This window comes from Colias eurytheme, chromosome 14, assembly GCF_061535395.1.
Source record: "Colias eurytheme isolate Ceu_HAF_F1 chromosome 14, ilColEury1 Martin Lab GWU primary, whole genome shotgun sequence".
Taxonomy (NCBI): domain Eukaryota; kingdom Metazoa; phylum Arthropoda; class Insecta; order Lepidoptera; family Pieridae; genus Colias; species Colias eurytheme.
In genome coordinates, this window is record NC_142993.1 from 679,534 (window position 1) to 698,942 (window position 19,409).

Sequence of the window (19,409 nt, forward strand, 5' to 3'; positions counted from 1 at the left end):
GAAGTGATACATTAAAAAATTATGAAATTAGCGAAAGTGAATGTTGAATGTGCTACTAGAATAGTATATTTTTACAAATGAAAAATGTTTATTATATTGCTATTTCACATCGATTATTTTCTGAAACGATAATGGTTACACTACCTGTATTTTGAGAAATAAGTTTATAAACTTTTGCGGGTATACGTCGGAAAATAATCGATGTTGCAAGAAATAAAAATGGAATTACTGTGGATGTAATTTTAGCCATAAAGTGCAGCTAAAGGAAAGGGGGGGCAAATAAATACATCACCAGAAACACGTACCGTTTACTTTTGCAATGAAATTTTAGTTGACGGTAGACATAAAACAACATCCTTAGTAATTCCATATATTATGCACATGAAAAAATATAATACAAAATGATTTTAAGTAAACTTATACACAATATTGATATAAAAATAAATGTTTGTGAAATTAACTATATGATATGTAAAGTATTCTTATTCATTTTATAAAATAAAATCTTCTATGAAAAAATAATAAGTTATAAAATATACTATAAGTTTGTAAAAAGTAATGAATGAAACTAAATTTTTGAAAGTCATATAAAAATGATATAAAAAAACTATGTGAAGATAAAAAAAATATAATCTCTGCATATACTAAATATATCCCTCAGAAGATCCAAAATGATGGAACAAGTAACCCCTATCTTTGACATTGAAAAACGACGATCTAATACACATCATATGCGGTATATAACTGTACAGTTTCTCTTGACAGTCACATGGCACATGATCTAGGTTCAAAGTTAGGTATCGTTTAGATCTAGATGTTAGTAAAGGTTCAGAGTAACACCTGTGCATCGGGATCCGGGCCATACTCCCCGACATTATTGAGGTCCTGTGCAGCGTGGAACAAAACATATTGGTTAGTAAGGTGGTTTAGTAATGTGAATATTGTTAGAAATAATAACTGTAACCAATAACCATGCTGTTAGTCCATATACTTATAGAGCCTTAAAAATAATTGCCAATTCCATTTTCATTTATGTAATACAATCGCTCATGCATTCCATTTGTAATGTCTTTTACAACACAGTGTCAAATTCATTATATTAGTAAAGATTAATAGGATAAAGTGCGGTCGAACCAAGAAATTCGTATCGCGAAACATTTTCATATTTTTACATAAGAGAGACCGAGAGAGGTCATACAAAGATTTTTTTTCACTATATCTAAGAAAATAAGCAGTGTAAAAAATGACAGATCAATATATAGAGCCATCATTTTCCCACACTGGAAATAAGATGGCTTTAAGCCATCATGGTAACCCCCAGGTCCATATACGAAATTATTTATAGTTCGTGATCATATTATAGTCCCCTATAACTATAACGTTCCCCCCCACGGTATACTCACGAGTCATACGGCGCCGGGTAGTGCGTCCTCAGTCTATCTCTTTCCGCGTGTATCGCTCTAGCCGCCCGTTCTAGTCGCAGCGACCGCGCCGTGAGCGGAGACTCGGCCCCTTCGCCCACGCCCACGCCGGCGCCCACGCCCACGCCGCCCACGCCCACGCCCTCGTCGCACAGCTGCAACTGTTGTTGTGTTATACTAACATCTGTGTGGATTGTGCGTGTGGACTAATAGTGGGGTAAGATGCAATTGTGATTTGAAAATAGATTATGTTTTACTGGTTGTAATTGTTTTGTGTTAAAATTAATAAACAGGTGGAACTGATAAGTTAGTGGATTTTAAAATTACTATAATATGTTGTAAATTAATTGCTCATAAAATTATCACTAGCAGACAACTTTTTGGTACAAAAACTGTTGAAAAAGTGTTGTAATTATTTACGGCAAAATTATTCAAGGATCCTATCTATTAAATACTCATAAAAGTACTAAAATAAAGACAATACGTTAAATATTTGGGGAAATATCTATCTACATGGATCTATTTATAAAACATTATCATCTACATAAAAGTGTTTGAAATTACATATGTACATTACGCAATATCTTAAAAAATCTATGGTATGTAACTAATGTGGTCTTGTAAGGTAAGGTTTACATTAATGTTTACATCAAAATTTTCTAAGTATTTACAAATAAATTCACAACACTACTTTACAAGGATGAAGCTACACAAGCTATAATTCAATACAAATAATTAAATAAACTGTGTATTATCATATACATGAAATATACGTATTATGTAATATAAATATATTCATACAATACATTTCTTTAATAAATGACTACACAATGTGAAAGTTTACTAAAAATACATAAATATTTCAACACGATTTGCAAAAATTACATACCTAACAACTTTACCATATTATAAACCTACGTCCATAAAAATCTTTTAAATATGGTTATGTCCCGTTCAAATATGTACATACTTTAATATTGCATTTAATGGTCCTTCGAGCCGGATCTTTGTCACGACATCACGACTTATAACTTTTATATCCGTTTAAAATCCTCTAAATACAAAAACAAGTCATAGGAACGAGACAAAACCAATATAATACACATAATTATATACACACTTAAAGCAAAAGCTTTAGCCGATTCTAAACAATATTTTCGGAACGCACAGCCTTGGCAGTACATATTTTTATACACTTTTACTGAAGATATATTTATTCTACATAAATAAAGCTATATATTGCATTGTGACAAATACCAGGCCTACTGTGAACTAGCAACAGTGACACATACGCTGAATCTTGATATATTAAAGGAGATGGGAGTAAAAGGATGTTCAGACATGGAATTTTGAGGGCAATGTGAGGAAAGACATGTGACAAAATAATAAAGTGTAGGGGATTCTCTTAAACGATTGAGTGAAAATTGTCATTTAAAATAGTGCTATTGTGGAGATTGTAAAAATTGAAAAGCTAGGCCATCTTGGGAATGCTCAATGTTTTAGGATTTAATACGTTTAGGGGTAGGATAAATTGCCAGTTCTTTCCAGAAACGATTCAATGTAACCGTTAATGTAGAAGGGCATATTGCAGCGCTACGTTTTTGATATCGGTGCTTACAGCATACAAAGGAAGCCATCTCGAGTTTAAGTGGGTAGAGTGCAGGAAGAAAGAAGACTATATATATAATAGAGTAAGGCACAATGGTGTAGGGTATAATATAAGAGGGTACAATCGAGTAGGGTACAATAAAGTAGGGTGCAACAAGGTAGGGTACAATAGAGAATGTTACAACAAAGTAGGGTGCATCAAGGTAGGGTAGAATAAAGAAGGGCACTAAATAATATGGAAATGCGGGGTAGGGTACAATACAGTAGGCACTAAACAGCATGTTACAACAAAGTCGGGTGCATCAGGGTAGGGTACAATAAAGAAGGGCACAACATTGTATTGTACAATAGGATAGGGCACTATAGAGTAAGATACAGTGGGGTAGGGTACAAACATGGTATAGTACAATAGGGCACTATAGAGTATGTTACAACCAATAAGGGTCGATCAGGGCAGGGTACAGTGGGGTAGGGCACGCTAGGGGACAGAGTGGGGCACAGCGGGCGCAGTGCGCACGCACCTGGCTGGCGGGCAGGCTCTCGGAGGCGGGCGGCGCGCGGTAGTGCGCGTGCGCAGGCGACATGGACGCCGGCGCCTGCCGCACACACACACACGTTCTCTTGTACTCCAGTATATTTAGGTACATATATGATTTAGAATATACACGATACGATTTAGAACCAAATGGACGCCGATTTTATGTGTAACACATAAAGATTGAAATCGTTTGTCATTGATGCATAATACATTCAACTTGATATATGGTGAAACAACGTGGTAATGTAAAAAATACGACGATATGAAAGTGCTTTTATAAGATTCAAAATCTCATTGAATAAATAAATGTTTGAGTTTATATTCATCGTGTCTTGTTACATTTTCTTGATAAAAATCGTTTTGTTCATATTAAAATATCTTATTATCTTATACCTAACTAAGTTAATAAGTGTAGAGGTATTACAGAAAACTAACCCATTCTCTGTTTGATTTTATTTGTATTTATTGGAAAGAATCAGAATCCATTTGCTTCTACATCGATTTTTGCAAACAATATCCTACATCTTATCAGACAGTCCAATTTTATCATTAGCGCCAAGCACCAAAATGAAACGGTGCTATTGTATGAAGTAAAAACCGCAAACGTGATCTAACTTAGTTATATTATTATTAATTTTAAGTTAAATACAAACTAGATGGTATTTTTGTTAGATAATACGATTATTAGTACGAAAAAATAATCATAATATTTGTAATAAGAAAAGAGTTTGGTTTTGTAATAAGTGTTGAAAGTGTCATTGTTCTATACAGGGTGTAATCGTTAAGTGTGCACAGCCGATTATTCCGTAACTATTACACGTAAACATCTCGATCGTAAACCTACTTTACAAACAACCAATTTTTTTATATCTGCAATAGTTACGGAATAATCGTCTGTGCACACTTAACGATTACACCCTGTATATTACTTACAAATGTACTTGCTGTAAGTGCGTGTGTGAAACGGTGTTGCTTGTCAGTGTAATAATATGTGTGTTGGTGTGGTATTTGCTAATGTGTGTGTGTGTGCACGTGTATGCATAAGCATGGTTTAGTTGAATGTATATGTATAATATGAGTATGTATATTGTATATTGATCGTATATGCGTAGTGTGAGTGTGCGTAAGCGCACGTAAATGCACAATCATATTTTTGACGTGACAACGTCTTATAATTCGATAGAGCCGGCTGCACGCACGAAAAAACATGACTCATGCGGCGTTACCTCGCTCTGAGGCGTTCCATGTCCTTGAAGTGCAAGCGATAGCTCCGCGCTCTCGCTTGACACGAGCGACAAAGAAGCACAATCGGCCTTAAGACGTTGTCACGTTCAACTATCGTCAGTAAACCGACTTTACAGACAACCAATTTTTTTAAATGTTTGTATATCTGGTGTACGTGTGAGTCTACCTTTCTATGTCGCGTATGTATTTGTATGTCAGTGTGTGTGTGTGTGTGTGTGTGTATACACTCACGGTGTGGTACTTGTGGTGCTGCATGTGCGGGCGGGAGGGGGACGCGGCCGCGGGGGGGGACTCCGCCCGGCGGGACACCACGTTCATGTGCTCGTAGCTGCCCACCTGTAATGAGACACGTTCGTTATTATATATGTATTAGCATATAAATTTATAAATAATAGAAAAAAATCGATCAAGAGGCGGGATTCGAACCCGCATCCTTTCACGCCAATCCGGGGCGGATGCCTGACCAACTTAACTAAAACTTTCAGTTTTATGTGTCTAACGGACACAACGCGCGAAACAAATACGAAAACATTATTTCAATGATTACAATATTGTAACAATGGAACAAGACCTTTTTGTTGTATCACAAATACAGTTGAATTTGATATTTTTATGACATTCAAAAAATTGGCGTTTATAATGAATAGAAAAAATGGATTAGCATTTTAACCAGGTTATGTCCTTTCCCACAAGGCTAGCCGCAACACGAAAGAATATCGGCGACCGTCTGTGGTAAGGGTCGCCAGCGGCCCAAGTAGGGATAGGTATTTACCACGCGAAGTGATGAAAATCTTAATTTGACAAAACTTTGTCACAACAAGTTCTAAAGCAAAATTTAAAAAAAAAAGACGGGTTGCACTCCGGGAGTGCCGGCAGAAGTGAAAACTTGATTATTAACGTTGAGCATGTTTGATATTTTGGAATGGTATCCGTCTTACGCATTTTCGATCAGGTCACGTGTCCTGACGCGAGTTTAAGATTTTATACCCATTACAGAAAAAGTGCTCAACGCCGCTAAAGAAGTTTTCACTTCAAAAACCTAAATCTTTTTATTTTTCATACTTTGTGACCAGATATCCAAACATACCCTAGACTCAAGCTCCTCCGCCCTCGCCTCAGTGCTCTGTTTCTCCTCCTGTATGAGCCGTATCTCCGTGTTGATAGCGTCGAGTTGTTCCTGCAGCATTAAAGCTAACGCAGCCGCGTCTGTGTGTCCCTCTGCACCTTCCGACTCGTCGTTCTGGAACGTAACATGAGTGGGTTTAAGATTCTTGCGAAGAAATATACATCCAGAATGCTATTAGAATTGGAAAAAGTTGGTTTGTACCCAAATTTTTCCAATTCTAATAACATTTTTGCCCCATTTTGCATCATTGTTGCCCCAGATTGCAATATATAAAAAATCACACTTAAATAAGTCAAGGAAGTAACAATGAACACTTTTTTTACATTCTTGGTTACGACAATAGAGTAGGTAAAGTATAAAAAAATAATTTCGATTGCAATAGCCAAAGATGAAATATTTGCATCTAAATTACTACCATAGCAAGATCACGGTCAAAATGTGGTTCTTATCGAAATTATTAACAAAATAAACAATATGAAACATAATATAAATAAAATTAAATTACCTCCGCATCACTAGGCACGTCGAACGCTTGTTGCACATTCGCAAGCACGTGCGCTTGCTGTAATTTCTCCCACGAACCGTCCAACTGGAAATTTCATTCTATCATTAGTGTTTTAACGAGAATGTAGATATTTTTCATTTTCAATTTAAGCGTAGAACATAATATGAGCTACAAAATTATACCAAGCCAAAACAATAGCATAACTTGTAGGGAAAAGTTTGCTTCAAATAGTTGTTAGCTCTGTAGTATGTCACAAGTAGAGTTGAAAATAAAATTTAATCACGATTGTAAACTGACATAAAACCAACCATTTTTTATATTTTGCGTATGCTTGTATGCAGTATTATGCGCGTGTGTGTGAATTTGTGCACTTTATGATGAGTACATTGTGTGTGTGTGCATGATATAATATTATATGCAAGATAAACTCAAACTCAAATCTCAAACATTTATTTATTCAATTAGACTTCTGCTAGAAGCACTTTTGAAACGTCATTAGGTACATATTTTTAACATTTACCACCGATTCGGAAAGCAGTATCTACGGAGAAGAATCGGCAAGAAACTCCATAGTTGCTCTTTTTAATCATGTCAGTTTTACAATTTTACAAATTACATATTATGTAACATCATATATTATTATAGTAATATGCCAAAGAACTGTCCTGTGGTTTTAACGCGACAACCCTCCATGGGTTTTTATCGTCCATATATTCCTTAATACTGTAATAGGCTCTCTGAACTAGTACATTTTTTATATAAGTTTTAAATTTAGAACTACTAATATATTATGATGTCTGATATATGTGTGTCTGTATGTCTCACCTTAGGCTGGAACAGCGCGGGCGGTTGCGGTGCTGCGGGAGATAACGAACGAGTGAGGGCGTCCGTTTGTTGGATGTTGAATGCGATCTCTTGCTGGAGCATTTGCCGTTTCATCTGTAATAAAGATCAAATCAAAAATCAAATTTATTCCGTCGTATTTTCAATATATTCTGGCCAAATCTATCCTAATACTATTAAGTGGAAAAATTGCTATGTTTAAGTGCCTGTTATAAAAAAAATAACCCTGGTATTTCTACACGTACACAATCCGCCGCCTCAAAATCGGCGCCTCGTAATAACGATAAAAATAGGAAATCAAGGACGTAGCAGGGCACTATACAGGGTGTAATCGTTAAGTGTGCACAGGCGATTATTCCGTAACTATTACAGATATCAAAAAACTTTAAACTGATATCGAAAGTACTTAACCTAATGAGTAAAATGGCCATAATAAATTTTAAAAAATAATACGAGAAATATCTAAAAAATTAACTTTAAACCCTCCCATACATTTAGTATGAGATATGAATATCCCATGTACATGGGTTGATCCAAAAGTAATGATAATCAATATTAAACAAGGTTAACATTACAGTTAAAATAATTATGTATTTCTCTAGATAGTCTTCTAACTAGAAAATATACTTCGATATTTTTTTTCCTTAACTTAGAAAAAAAAACTTTGACTTTATCTACAAAAACCCCTCAAAATCGGCCATCACTTCGCTGTCGTCTTAAAATTTCTTGTATCGACGGTGTTTCTTGTGCCAAGGTAAGAGATAGAATTAACTAGGAGCTAGATCTTACAAACAGGGTGGGTGTTCAAGCATTTTCAATGCCGATTTTTGATTGGCAGCCATCGCAACTGACGCTTTGTGATCTGGTGCGTTGTCTTGGTGAACCAACATTCAAGACCGAAGTTTGCCATGTCTCTTTTTCTTACTAACCTACCCGCAATCTTTTAATTTGTTCTGTGTAGTAAGAGCCCTGTGTAGTAGTGGCTACCTTCTTAAAATATTCCACATTTCTTCAGCGTCCCAAAAAACTACGGCTTTAATCTATCCCACTAATTTTCACTTTGAAAATCTTCACCGTCACTTTGGAAGCTCGCATCCAGGCCATTGATTGTTTCTTGGTTTCAGCATAAACATGGTGAACCCAGGTAACGCCCATGGTCACAAATCGTGACAAAAAATTATCCTGATCTCATTAAAAATAGTTGAGTTTTACTTACCATTAAAACTCGTATTATGTCCAGGAGCCTTATTCGAGGCCTTTAAACAATAATGAGAGAGAGACATCTTTGATTTCCGGCCGACATTACGTAGTTGTAGTTCCAATTATCTCCACAGAGGGCCTCGTTGTCGCGCTTCCGTGTTTACCAGAGTGACGTTTGTACAGCTAAGCTTATAAATAACGGTTATCGCAGTAATTAGCTCATTGAGTCTCATTATTTTTAATAATTTAATTTTATTAATTATTTAATCAAACTACCAGGCAGGAATAAATGTAAGGCCTCGAATAAGGCTCCTGGACATAATACGAGTTTTAATGGTAAGTAAAACTCAACTATTATGTCCTTACGCCGTTATTCGAGGCCTTTAAACAATAATGAGACATTGTTTGGTTTCGCCTGGTAAACAAGACGCCAATGTGATTATTTACAAAAAAAAATATTAATATAATCATTTCAATTTACTATTGTGATAAGGGCTCAAACAGAGCACATAAAGAATTATTCTGATTATTAACCGGTCTCACTTCTTTTCTATAATATTTTTTGAAGGTATTTTGTGACCTCCAATTTCCCCTTGCAAGAATTTTATCTATAGATTCATTGTCTAACCAGCTCCTAGAGGCAACAGCTGATCGAACGCTACCAGGAGCAGCTTCAACACCCGCCTCTCTCAAAGCAGATTTCACCCAACCAGCTATTACAGTTCTAGAAGCGGCTTTCGCCTTGCCACAAACGGTTACAAATAAATTATCTACGTTAGCCGAGTTACGCCTATCCATGCCCAGATCTAATAACTTTCTAATCCAAAATACGGGGTCGATATTACAGTTACTTGCGTTTGACAATAATTTCCAACCCGATTGAACATATGAATCCGAGTCAGTCTTAGATCCATGTTTGGGCCAAAAAACTATAGAATTTTCTATGGTACTATCTACATAAAAGCCTTCTGCAACACTCAAAAGTGTCAAGTCATGTATTCTACGACCTGAACACAATAATAATATAATGGCACAACGGCGTGAAATTTCCCACAAGTTACTACTATTCTGCACATTATGATTAGTTAACCACGATATCAAAATGGAGGTATCCCAAATGTTACCCGCGCGCAATTTTGGGCTAGTATTTGCTATAGCTTTTAAAATCTGTTTTACTAAAATATTCGAACTTAACTTAGAATTGTCCTCCGTTTTACATAAAGTGGACACGACTGATTTATGAACTAAAATTGTCCTATATGCAAGTTTTTCGACTAAATGTAAATCAGCTAAATATTTGGCTAAATCAGATCCTGTTGGATTCTTAATGTCGACATTGTGTTTTAAACACCAATTAATCCACCGTTCCCAAGCAGGTTTATACGTTTTAAGAGTAGAGCCTGGCCATCCTGACCGCAACAGCGATTTTTGCTGGCTTGACCATGTTTCTAACGCTTGCGACCACCCCCACATTTCCAAATTTCGAGAACCATATTCTTTACCTTTGGTGGAGGGAGACCCGTGGTCAGATCTATTAGTTTGGTCTCCAGGTGGCGGACGGTGAAGGGTGGTGCTATCGCTCGCGACTTCAGATCTGCTCTCCAAAATGCCCGCGGCCACCTCGGTGCTACTATTAGGTACATACCTTTCGCTCGATTGAGATGCATCAAAACTCGGGGCAGGACACTCGGAGGAGGAAATACCCACGCTAACCTGAGGGTCCACTCCCAAGCAAACGCGTTGTGTTTCCATGCTTGTCGATCCCGTGGGTCTAGACTCACATAATATTTGGGTACCACATGAGCTCGTGTTGAAGCGAAAAGATCTACATCTGGCACTCCCCATTTCGCAAACACTAGATCTGTCGTTGATGGTAGTAGATGCCATTCCGCGGGGGACATGTTCCGCGATAGGCGATCTGCTTCCATATTGTAACTGCCTGGAATGTGGTGAGGAATCAAATGTATGTCGAAAATGTCTAACAGATGGTAAACTTCGTAAGTTAGTTTCATCAGTTCCGCCGACCGACAACCCCCTTCGTTTTTCAAGTAGGCTACAACGGCTTTGTTGTCGCACTGTAGAAGAACTGACGAATGAATCAGAGAAGGACCCACTTCCCTTAAACATTTGACAACAGTGAGCATTTCCTTTTGGTTGTAATGAAGTAAGCTTTCTGCGCCCACCCATTCTCCCTTCATATGAATACCATTTAGCTCGGCCCCCCAACCCGAATCCGCCGCGTCCGTTGTTAAGAAATGTGTGGTTGAGGGAGGATGAATTCGAGAGAACTTCTCGCAATTTACCAACCACCAATTGAGCTCCTTGACCACCTGTTGCGGCAGATGAAACGACGTTCGGCCTTGGTGTTTCAGCAGTCTGTTTGAAAGTGTTAAAAGACAACGGAAATTGAGCCGGCCCTGGGGTATAACGAGACGGGCAAAGTTTAGAAAGCCTACAGTACTCTGAGCCTCTTTCAAAGTTATGACTTGACTCTCCAATAGATGTGAAATATTTACCTTTATTTTCCGGATTTTGTTTTGTGGTAAACACTTCCTGTTCTGCCACGTGTCCCATACTATACCCAGGTATTCTAAAGAGGTCTGAGGTGAGAGTATCGATTTGTTGGTGTTTACCTTCCAGCCCAGCTCCTCTAGACTTTTTAGCACGAACTCCACTTGGTTGACGAGCTTGGCTCTGTCCTGGCATACAATTAAAAAATCGTCGAGGAAAACAATGATTCGAATACCTTTTTCGCGCAGAAATTCCGCTGTCCAGTTCGTCAGGGACGCAAAAACCTTGGGTGCTGTTGCGAGCCCAAATGGTAAACAGGTCATTTGTAACATCTGGCCCTTGTACATCAACCTCAGAAAGCAGCGATGACTCACGGCCACGGGCACGTGACAGTACGCTTGGGTGAGATCGATTTTTACCATGAAATCGTGCGGCTGTAGAAAATCTGGAACTCGATGTACCGAAATTAGTCGGAATTTCGTTACTTTGAGATATTGATTCAGTCTTTTTAAATTGAAAATTGGACGCATTGAACCGTCGCTTTTTGGTGTTAGAAAGAGGGTAGATAAAAAACTGGGCGTTTCGGGGGCATGCTGTAAAATATTTTCGGTTAGCATATTGTTTATTGCCAAATCCATCTCGACAGATGGAACAGTTTGATAGTGGACTTTGGTATGGCGCGGCATGACCAAGGGCGGTTTCGCTTGAAAAGGAATTTTGTAACCTGTTATTATTTTTAGAAGTGCTTCTGGAGCACCCCTCTCTTTCCAAATACTCACAAACTCCGTTAACCTGCCCCCCCGAAACGTCTGTAAATAGTCAAAATCTTTTATCACCTTTGCCTCTTGGACGCGAGGCACTAGTACTGTTAGATTGCGGTCGGTTAAAACGCATTTGCTTAAATTGTGATCTAAATTGAGGTCGAAATAAACGCTCATTAAAGTCATAATTAGGACGCACTCCTTTGGGAGGTGCATAATGTCTAAAACTATTATTATTATTATTATAATTTAACGCAAACGGTGCAAAGGAGCGACCGGTTTGGTTTTGAATAAACGTACTAGGTCCAGGTTGCGCAGCCTGGGACCCAGAAATAACTCGCTTTTCTTGCGCAGAAAAGGAGGATTTATTTTGCGAAAAAATTTTATTAATACCGCCATTTATTTTTAAAAATTCAGAAAATGCTTCCTTTTCAAAAATATATTCACAAGAAGGCGGAATCTTTTTTAAACTAACCCTCAAAAACTTATCTTTTACCAGATTTAAGAAAAAATCCCTTCTTTGTTCAACAATATCCGCTCGTCGACCGCATACTAATTGTAAGCAATCAAGAGAAATTTTTTGAAAACTGCCCGAAAATGTCTCTTTAATTTTAGAAAGCAAGGATTCTTTGCTTATTTCCTCACTGTCATTAGTCCATTGTAACAATTCCGATACGCCCTTTTTTAACGCATCGCTTTGCATAATTAACGCATGAGTAATAGCACTTAACGACTTTTCAGTTGCAATTAAATTATTAGATTTTTCGAATTGTTTAATTTCATCGTTTACTTCAAGATCAACAAATCCCGGACGAGCGTTATACAATTTTTGAATATCGGCATAACGTACGTTTGTCCAATTCTCCGAATTAAAATGTTGAAGAGAATTTAATAATTGCAAATGTTCAGTTGAAGTATTTGCTACGGTTGGCTCTTTTAAATTTGTAGTCAAATCGAAGTTAAAAGAAACGCTCGGCTCGACAGCCGGTTCGCTTACATGATCACAATTATCTAAATTAATTCCATCCGAACAATAACTATACCCCGGCGGGTAGTAGCCAAAACTAGAGGAGAAATTCGCAAGAAAATGCTGTATTTCACTGACCTGATTTGAAAGTAATGACAAACTTTCATTTTCCTTACGTGTTTTCTTGTTCTTACTAGGTTTGCTGCTTTTTCGTTTTCTTTTAACCGTCTTTTTAGGTGAACGTACGACCTCCTCTTCATCCGACGATAACGACGACGAACAATCGCTGGATACCAAATTATCATTTGGCATCTTCTCACTACCTCCGTCACTCATTTTAAATACACTTTACACGACAACTTCTATTTAAATTTTAAACTGTTACTAATTTTAATATTTAAAATTTTTAATTTCAAAACGTAATATAATAGCAAACTACAACTTTTATTCCAAAGGATAATAAACGAACGCTAACAGCGTTATCCCAAGATATACTGTCGGTACGAAAATTAAGACGCCAATGAGCTAATTACTGCGATAACCGTTATTTATAAGCTTAGCTGTACAAACGTCACTCTGGTAAACACGGAAGCGCGACAACGAGGCCCTCTGTGGAGATAATTGGAACTACAACTACGTAATGTCGGCCGGAAATCAAAGATGTCTCTCTCATTATTGTTAAAAGGCCTCGAATAACGGCGTAAGGACATAATTTAGAAATTCACCCTCTAAATGTCGAATCGTTGTTTCTTCTTTTCGTCGGGAAACATTCTGGCTCGCACTGTTCACATTAAAATTAATGTTAATACTTGGAAACGTGGCCTGTAGATATAATTTTTTTGTGATAACTTAGTGATTACATGAGCAAGCATAAAACATTTATTTTATATTTTTATGTGCACAGGAAATACCCAATTATCATTACTTTTGGATCAACCTATACATTTAATATGAAAGATTTTAGCTTTTTTTTTGTTTTTTTTGGTTTTCTGCTTTAATTACTTCGCAAATTTAGAGGGAAGTTCATTTAGAAACTGTAAATAGACCTCCTCATTGCATTGCACAATAAGGACGTCACTTCGAAAATCTACTATGAATACAAAATGTATGGGAAATAAATTGTATGGGAGCGTTTAATGTAACATTTTTGGTTATTTCTCGTTTTATTTTTAAAAATTTATTATGGCCATTTTACTCATTAGGTTAAGTACTTTCGATATCAGTTTAAAGTTTTTTGATATCTGCAATAGTTACGGAATAATCGCTTGTGCACACTTAACGATTACACCCTGTATACACCCTGTAGTAGCATTCTTATTTCCACTTGCAGCCAACTTCCGCATCTTCTAACCTAACTTCCAAGACACCTAATGTCAAATCTCCCCTATAACATACCTGTTCTGTCTCCATGCGCCACTTGGCCAATTCTTTGAGTATCTCCTGTTTGTCTGCTAGCAACTCGTCCGCATATTTGCGCGTCTTCTCCAACTCTTGTTGCAGCGCGTTCTTCTCTTCTAGCGCGTGCATTCTCTCCTTGAGGTGGACTTGTAGTCTGGGGATTTCAATTTTAATTTGTAAATGCTAATAAAATAAACAAAAGAAATCACAGTACCATAAGAAGAAGAAGAAGTACCATATAGCTAAAAAAAATATAAGTTTTATTGTTGACCTCATAACATGCGTTAATAGATGCGCAGGTCGAATTAATGTTAGGCTCTTTTGAAATTATTGATTTTAAGATTTTAACAATGGCTACTATGGCTACAAATTTCTCTATTAATTATTCAACTAGATTTTAACAATGGCTAAAAAAAATAATTATTCAACTAATAGGGTGTATTGCAACTGTAAGGTGACTCAGTTGCTCTTACATTGTATGTACATAATAAACTGGATATAAAAGTGATAAAATACAATTCGTATTATCCTGAAATTTGCACCTTATTTTTATTACCCTAAAATCTACATTCACTCAGCACGCAAAAATAAAAAAAGACGGGATGCACTCCGGGAGTGCCGGCAGAAGTGAAAACTTGATTATTGACGTTGAGCATGTTTGATATCCATCCGTCTTACTCTTTTTCGATCAGGTCACGTGTCCTGACGCGAGTTTAAGATTTTATACCCATTACAGAAAAAGTGCTCAACGCCGCTAAAGAAGTTTTCACTTCAAAAAATCCGAAAAAAAAAAACTCATCAACATCAATCTTATCTTTTCTTCCACAAATACCAACTCGCCAATAAAACATACCTATCATTAGACTCAGACAGCAGTTTGTCCACGGTCGCCGAGAGCCGTGTATTGTGCTCCTCATTCATCCTCAACCTTTGGTTCAGCCTCATGAGCTCAGCGTTCTTCTCTTCCACGCTCGCTTCGAGCCTCTGGATGCGATCTTCGGCCGATCCATGTCGCTCTTGCGCCTGGAAAGATCGACAACTACTTTTGATACAATTGCAAATAATTAATTTTTATTTAAACACAAATTAGAAAAGTTTGGACACGTTTTGCGTAAACCCATGTTGTATAGAGCTATTACGCACTGTCGACCAGTCGCTGGCGACTCAGTCGCCGGCGACTGTGACTTACTATAGTTTAAATAGGGGCTTGCGCACTTAGTCGTCAGTCGTCCAGGAGTAAGTCCAGTCGTCCAGGCGACTGGTCGACAGTGCGTAATAGCTCTTATTGTATTGCAGAATTGAAAAAAATCGTCGAATTACAAGTAACGTCACAGTGGATGCACCACATGTAAAAATGTAGCTTACTTTTGAAGGCGAAGCACATGAAAGATTATAATGAAATTAAACGAACGGTCATACTATCACTTCTGGCACTGATTTAAAGGCTGACTTTATTTGCAATAGATATTTAGCACATGACTCCTTTGGGTCACACATTGTCAAATACCCAGAAATTTTCTTACCCTGGGAAATACCCTATAGCAAAACAACCATTATTTTGTAATTATAAGAGAAACACCTATGAAAATAATATGACAATGATTGCTACTTCTTCTATACCTCAACCCATCTACCTGATAACAAAAACACATTTGTAAGTAACACAAACCTAGCACCAAATTATTATCCTGCTCCCGATATAACGACTCTACAGCAAAGCGCGTGACGGATGGGAGTGAAACAAAACAACCTACAGTATTATAGTACTAAAGATGACCTTGTCATATGGACTTCATTTTATAAGCCCCAATTTATTCAAAACTTATTTCAATTCAGTTAAATTTCTGTTTAAGTATTTCTTAGAATTAGATAGTTTAATGCTATGTCATTTTTGAGATCTTTAGCGGAATAGAAATATGTGTTGTGTTGATTTTTGTCTTGTTTAAAACTTTCACATCATAATTTTTACCAATATAGATCTTATTATGAAATTATTATTACAAGTATTCCAGAATTACCTAATTCAGATGTAACTATTATAAATGCCCAATACTTCCTAAAATCTCGATTTATCTTTACCCGAATCAATTCCACCCAAAACTTCCACCTTCCCCCAAACAACAACTACGACATTGGGGCCTTCAAGAAAAGAGCTTATTTGTCCATAAAAGGCCGGCAAAGCACCTGTAACACTGAAGTGTTACAGGTGTCTATGGGCGGTGGTGACCACTTAACATCAGGTGGCCCACCTGCTCCTTTGCTTGCTCTGATATAAAAAACAAAACGCGACCCTATCCCCACGTCACAAAGTCCACAATCCAAGGCCCGGCTCACCTGACTGAGCGCCTCCATGCGAGCCTTGAGCTGCTCCTCCATCTCCGGCAGCGAAGACATCTGCGCCAACTTCTGCGTCGACAGCTCCAACTTCTCTTCGATCGCCGCGATCTTCTCTTCTTGAAGCTGCGGAATATTTACACGTAACGGCCACGGTAATGATATCTACAGTGTTCCTTCAGTCTTCATACGAACATACCGAGCAAAAAAAATATATACCCGACGAATTGATGACCTCCTCCTTTTTTTAAAGTCGGTTACAAAGTTATACCTACGCGCCTAGGATCTCAGTACGCACTCCATACGTGCTAGGTAACCAACAGGGCTGCGAATGTGTCACAGTGCCGAGCGGACGGTGCGATGACGTCATATAGTTGTAATCACAAAGCTATAGGTATTTATACGTCATGTAGTTGTAGTTACAAAATTATAGGTACTAATTCAAGGTCACTGCTAGGTCACAACACTGCAGATATGATAACCATGTGATGGCGGTGGGTGTGCGGTATGGGGAGCGCTATCGGTACCGGTGCATGCAATGTGCGAACGCGGGACTCGACTCTTGTTATACACATCGGACTTCAGAAGTCATTGTAAAGTCAGAACGACTTAATCATTCGGACTTTGCATGTTACTTTTTTATATCAAGAAATTATTAATGTCAACTGCGTATAGTTAGGGAGCCAGGTGCAAATTGGGTTCATTATTTCCTCTCAAGAGATAATTCGTCAGAAGCATCAGAGTATAGTATTATAAAGCCTCGTGAACGTCAGCTGGCGCTCGGTTGGGGGGGTGAGCGGTTGTAGCCTCCCACGCACGTAGGAAAAAAAAATACATTCATTCATTTCCTCTCAGCTAAAAATTTGTCAAATTGTAGCTAACCCAATATCTCAACGAAAAAAAATAATCAGCTGGTTACAGCATGGTGTATTATACGTCAGCTGGTGGCTCGAACATGAAAAAAAAAATATTATTTTCCGTGATTTCCTCTCAAACAAAAATTTACCTGATGATAGCTTATATGTAACTGTGGATAAATATATAAGTCAGCTGGCTGTATCTTGGTGGAAAAACCGTCAGCTGATACTTTGAAACTTATTACATAGGAGTATCTATTGCCAATTTATATGCATCAGTTGACTAGATTTTCCTCAACTTATTGCTAGCTGATTCTTTTATTTATCGCATCAATATATTTTTAACACTCTCACTCACAAATTTTCATCTGAGAGGAAATGACGATATCTTTAATTATTCGACATTACGCTTCAATATAATAGCGGCAGTACACATGGGGCCAAGGCGTTGGGCCAACGTGTTGGGAAAAAATGAAGGATATCAAGATTCCTGTTTACACATTGGCGTACTGATCATTCTGCATTGGCGCTTCAAGGATGGACGTAGTCCGTAGAAGTTCTTGCAGCCGCGGCAATTTATTTATACAGTGCGTTTAATTATTACGTACATGTGCATCAATAACAATGAATGTACTCTGCCGTCTGCGATGATACCACTTTCCAATTTTTTTTAATTTTAATTACCTATAAAACGAAACTTTAAAGATTATTATATTAAATGATAATATTATTTATGTAATAAAGCACAATTTGATCAAAACCATGCTCATTGTATATTGTTATTTAATTTTTAAGAACAAGTAACTTTTTAATACTATTTTACTCATTTTATAAATATATATTTTTTTTATCGCATTGTATGAAAGTGAGATAAGAAAAACATCTAGAATAATATAATAAATAGAAAATAAAACATCTGATTTATTGAGGTTTTTATTTTTGTGTAGTTCATGCCGTGGATTCCAAATTATTCCTTCATGTCGATATAATTCTACGAATTGTAAAACCTCATTGCTTGTCCACATCTGCTCCGCTATCGCTATCGGAACACGGAAACCACACGGAAACGCAAATTTCATTGACGCGCAACGATACTGGTTCCGCTGACGAGTAAGAGCGTTTTCACATTATCCGATCCGATATCGGATATCGGAAGCCGATAGCCGATATCCGATATCGGAGGGAAGTAAAATGTATGAAATATGTGCCTGTCTTTCACATTGTCCGGTCCGATATCGGATATCGGAGCCGACACCGATATTCCCAGTGGCTATCGGACGATAATGTTCAGTGTTGCCAACTCAATTTTCGAAAAGGCAGTATACCAACAGCAAAAAAGCACTAGTTTGTGTATTTTCAGTCTTATAGGGCGCTCAATCTTTAAAAAAATTCTTATGCTATTCTTTGCTTTTAACCTAAAACCCTTTCTATTAAAAGAAACCTTTTTTTATTAAGAAAACACACATTTAAGTATTTATAGGCATTTAAAATACGATTTATACGGCAGGTATTTTTATTTGCCGTATTAAAATATACGGCAATTGGCTGAACTAAAGTAAACAAAAATATATTGCGTTCTTAAATTCAAATATCTATCTTCGAAAACATTAGTGTCTACCATCTTTATTTTATCTCATTCTGCCTCGCTCCTCCTCCTACTCGGATGTTGGTTGTGCTCTGTGGTTGTGCTGTTTGTTGTATTGTTGTCATTGAGTGCTTTGTTTTTAACCGACTTCAAAAAAAGGAGGAGATTTCACGCCGATTTTATTTTTATTTTGAATTTACAACAAAGAATACAAAGTTTGAAAACTCTTAATTGTAAAATAATTGTTTATGAGAATAAAATAATTTATGTATCTTTACTTACAGGAAATTACAACAATCATATAACAAATATATTTGAACGAGTGACAATATTATTTTAGGATATTACAGTGTAATATGAAAAAGAAAAGTATGTAGTGAAAAAATGACTAAATGACTAGGTACATACATACGTCTTGCTAAAAATACATTTAATAGATTTTGAAAGGTATTTACTAATATGTATTACTAAAACTATTAACTAATACTAGGTTGTAGTAGGTATTGATAT

General features: G+C 37.0%; 2 protein-coding genes across 2 annotated transcripts in view; both read right to left on the bottom strand.

Annotated features, from left to right (window-relative positions):
* Liprin-alpha (PTPRF interacting protein alpha) overlaps nt 1-19,409 on the bottom strand; it is a 127,927-nt gene that overhangs the window by 9,192 nt on the left and 99,326 nt on the right. The window contains exons 9-18 of the mRNA XM_090109667.1: nt 16,458-16,583; nt 14,977-15,146; nt 14,121-14,277; nt 7,269-7,382; nt 6,444-6,527; nt 5,900-6,052; nt 5,044-5,148; nt 3,551-3,625; nt 1,404-1,582; nt 841-885 (exon numbers count right to left, since the gene is read on the bottom strand). Of these exons, the coding sequence (XP_089965793.1) occupies nt 841-885; nt 1,404-1,582; nt 3,551-3,625; nt 5,044-5,148; nt 5,900-6,052; nt 6,444-6,527; nt 7,269-7,382; nt 14,121-14,277; nt 14,977-15,146; nt 16,458-16,583 (1,208 nt within the window). The remainder of the gene's footprint in view (nt 1-840; nt 886-1,403; nt 1,583-3,550; nt 3,626-5,043; nt 5,149-5,899; nt 6,053-6,443; nt 6,528-7,268; nt 7,383-14,120; nt 14,278-14,976; nt 15,147-16,457; nt 16,584-19,409) is intronic.
* On the bottom strand, nt 8,791-10,331 carry LOC149902667 (uncharacterized). Its single transcript, XM_090109381.1, has one exon. The coding sequence runs from the start codon at nt 10,329-10,331 to the stop codon at nt 8,967-8,969; it is 1,365 nt and encodes a 454-aa protein (XP_089965507.1). The 3' UTR covers nt 8,791-8,966.